The 3,302-nt window shown below is 34.6% G+C and overlaps 1 protein-coding gene across 1 annotated transcript in view; it reads right to left on the reverse strand.

Moving 5' to 3' along the window:
- LOC112033969 (uncharacterized) overlaps nt 1-2,775 on the reverse strand; it is an 8,045-nt gene extending 5,270 nt beyond the window's left edge. The window contains exon 1 of the mRNA XM_024066753.2: nt 2,265-2,775. Within this exon, the coding sequence (XP_023922521.2) occupies nt 2,265-2,586 (322 nt within the window). The 5' untranslated portion in view covers nt 2,587-2,775. The remainder of the gene's footprint in view (nt 1-2,264) is intronic.
- Between the last annotated feature and the right edge of the window lie 527 nt (nt 2,776-3,302).

Genomic DNA, 3,302 nt, shown 5'->3' on the forward strand with positions numbered 1-3,302 from the left:
CAAGAAAAAATTGATAATAAGTCAATTCGAGATGACTAGTCTCCTAAACTTGAGAGATGAAGTAGACATTTTTGGGTTAATATTCTGCTTAATTCTCATTAATTTATTTAACGTACATAAATAGCCAAGGATGAGATAACCTCATAAACAAATCCTAAAACATAAGAACTAATCCTGTCCTAAAACACAGGAATTAAATTACATACAAATGAATAACAATACTAATCTATCTAGGAAGATCTATTCTATCACTAAACTAAATTCAAATAATTTATCCAACACCTGGGTCATAACGTTCCTTCCCTTCAAAATGAATCTTGTCCTCAAGATTCCAAACATGGAAATAGATGCTTGCCCACACCGTATCCTTTTTCCCCAATTGGAGAAAACTTGACCCGCAAATTCACAACATCATCTCTCTCACCCGGTCTTAAGGAGATATTGAGTCAGTTGCTTCTTTTGTATCTACCTTCATTATCACCCCCAGTACTGACTTCTTTTTGATCCCCACATTTCCAAACACATCTCTATTCCACTTTCATAAATCTACCATTACCCAAATTGTCATTTACACATATAATGAAATTATTACAACTACTGTAAGCATTTCTCTATTCATTTTTAGCTACTTTCTAATGGATTAAAGATAGAATATCAGTCTCCTCTCACAGCGTAATCCCTACTGAAAAGAAAGGAATATATACATGCGCATCAGTATCACTCATAAGACCACCTTCTACATTAAAATAATTTGGATATGCATACAAGCACTTGCTTTCATGAAACCTAAAGGAATGAGCACCAAATTCATCAAATACAAAGGAAAAAATAAGCGGGAACTAAAAGAACAGTCTACACATTCTCAACAAGCTCCTAGGAGTTATAAGCTCTAACTTCCCCAAGTCTAGTAAAAGAGTATGCTCATTCCACTAAATGCAAATGAGTCCTTATAAACTCTCATGATTGAAGTCAGTCCAGAAACCTGACAGCTACAATACTCTCTAAATATGCTCTAATTACTCCAGAAGGCATACGTTAAAATTATCCAAGAAATTCCTCATCATGTAATAATTCTATTGCTAATACTTTCGGGTTCAGATGTAAAGCAGGCTGCTTTTACATTATCATTCATCTAGATATTTCATGCCATATTTTTACAATACAAACATGAAACCAACACATATATTAGAAGTATTAAAGTATTACTTAGCCTAGGTGGAGTCTAGCAAAAATTATTTGATAAAATAATGAACATTAACCATGGGTCACAGTGTCAGTGGAGCCCAGAAGTATTCAAGAAAAACTTAGCCTCGAGGTCTAAGTCTTACTTTTATCATGATAAATATGGACCTAACATGAACTAGAAATTTTGGTGGTTTTCAATTATCTTAAATATGCAAGGATATTGGTTGATTTACTGAATTGGTGTCTAAACTAGCCACAACTTAGGAACATTCATCGTTAATAATGGTCAAGTGACTGAGTTTAACTGAAAGTTTGGTCATTAAGAACTGTGACAATAAGCTTATACTTCTCAAAATTGTAGTTCACAAGGTTAACTGGCTTATGAAACACTCTAGAATTTAAGTTGACAGGAACCTTAAAATTTTAAGAACCAAAGATCAAATCAAAACTGAGGCAACAAAACAGAGCACCCATGTTCACTTGCTCTTAGCTTTTACACTAGTGTTGACAAGCTTATGACAAAATCAAACTCATTATATGCTACACTAGTATTTTGAGCATTCAAATGCAATGGACAACCCCACATACCTATACCAATCAGCTAGTATTTTATACAATGAATTAACTTCAATTGGAATTCCTAGAACACCATGTTGAACCATAGAGACATAGAACCCAGTCCCTACATTCGTATGGTTTAATTAGGGGAAAAGTAACTCCAGTTCAATCTTAATAGATTCTTTGTTAGTAACAATACGATATTTAAGTTCAGTATTGAAATGAACAAAAAGTCCACATTATAGAATTTCCATGCTTAGCCCATTGTACATCACTTTCCTCTAAAATAAAGATAGTATACACTGTTTGACTCAAAATTGAAACAAAGTTGATATAAGATCAGCCATTATCATCCACATAGGAATTTCCAAAGAAACCCAACTAAGTTCTATGTCTATAACTTTGAAGAAATGGTAAAATGCAGATACCCAGAAACCAAAACATCTAAAAAATAAAAAACAATCTTTAACCCAAATTGAAGCAATAAATGTACAAACAAAAACAAAAACAAAAAGCCATACCTGGAACTTTGCGAGCCAAGTTGGACAAAACAGGGTGGTCGAATTCAAAGCTCAAAGGAATGTGATGAGGAAGAGCAATAAGGTCAGACCCTTTTGGGATATCTTCAGAGGCAACGAGTCCAAGACCAATGGTCTCATCGTGCTGCTGTGCTATCTTCACAGCCTGGTGCACGAACCCGCCTTCCTTCCTGACCCACTTGATGAGGTCCGGTGGGTGTGGCACCAGGCGCGCAGGATAAGCGGCTGAGGCCGTGGCGGCGCACGTTAGAGCACGACGGTGGGTGAGCGACAGCGACGCCATTACAATCTTTGATGCAACCATGTTGGACCTACGTATATATGGAGCCTGATTTAGGGCCGTTTGGTCGCGTTGTAATGTTTGATTCCAGTAATCTTTGATATCAAATTCTAGGATTATTCATTATCAACAAAAAATTCTAGGATTGTTATATTTGGTTGGTTCATAACATTTCTTTCTTTCTTCTTTTTCTTTTATTTATTTAGTTTCTATTGATGTTAACTTGAATTATCAAACTTATAGGACATTAGTTCGACTAAAACATTTGAAGGTATCTAAATAAGCTTTCTTTCTTTTTCTTTTTTTACAATTTTTATGATATTAATTATACAAAATTTCTCATTACATTATTATTACCTATGTAATTTTTAAAATTACTATTAAATACTACGTGCTTGTTTGTTTAGGCGTTTAGATTGCTCAAAACAATAGTTTAGTGAATTGCAATTTCAAGCATACATTTGGCTAGGCGATATTTGTGAGATTGTGTTTTCAATTCTTGATTTTTACAATTCTGAAAATGCAATTTCCCACTGCTTTTTCAGCATCACGCGATCTGAAAGATTAGGTTGCCACTAATTTTTTCGGCTGAAAACCCAAATTAGCCTCAACTTCAGGCTTAATGACCGAAATACCAACCTATCCCTTCCCCATATATATATATTATCCTCAGTGCTTGGTTCTTTCCTCATCTGTTTCACGATATTTGCTTCTTTCTTCTCTGTTATTGCTCAGTTGCT

This window comes from Quercus suber, unplaced genomic scaffold (assembly GCF_002906115.3).
Source record: "Quercus suber isolate HL8 unplaced genomic scaffold, Cork oak 2.0 scaffold_246, whole genome shotgun sequence".
In the NCBI taxonomy this organism is placed as follows: domain Eukaryota; kingdom Viridiplantae; phylum Streptophyta; class Magnoliopsida; order Fagales; family Fagaceae; genus Quercus; species Quercus suber.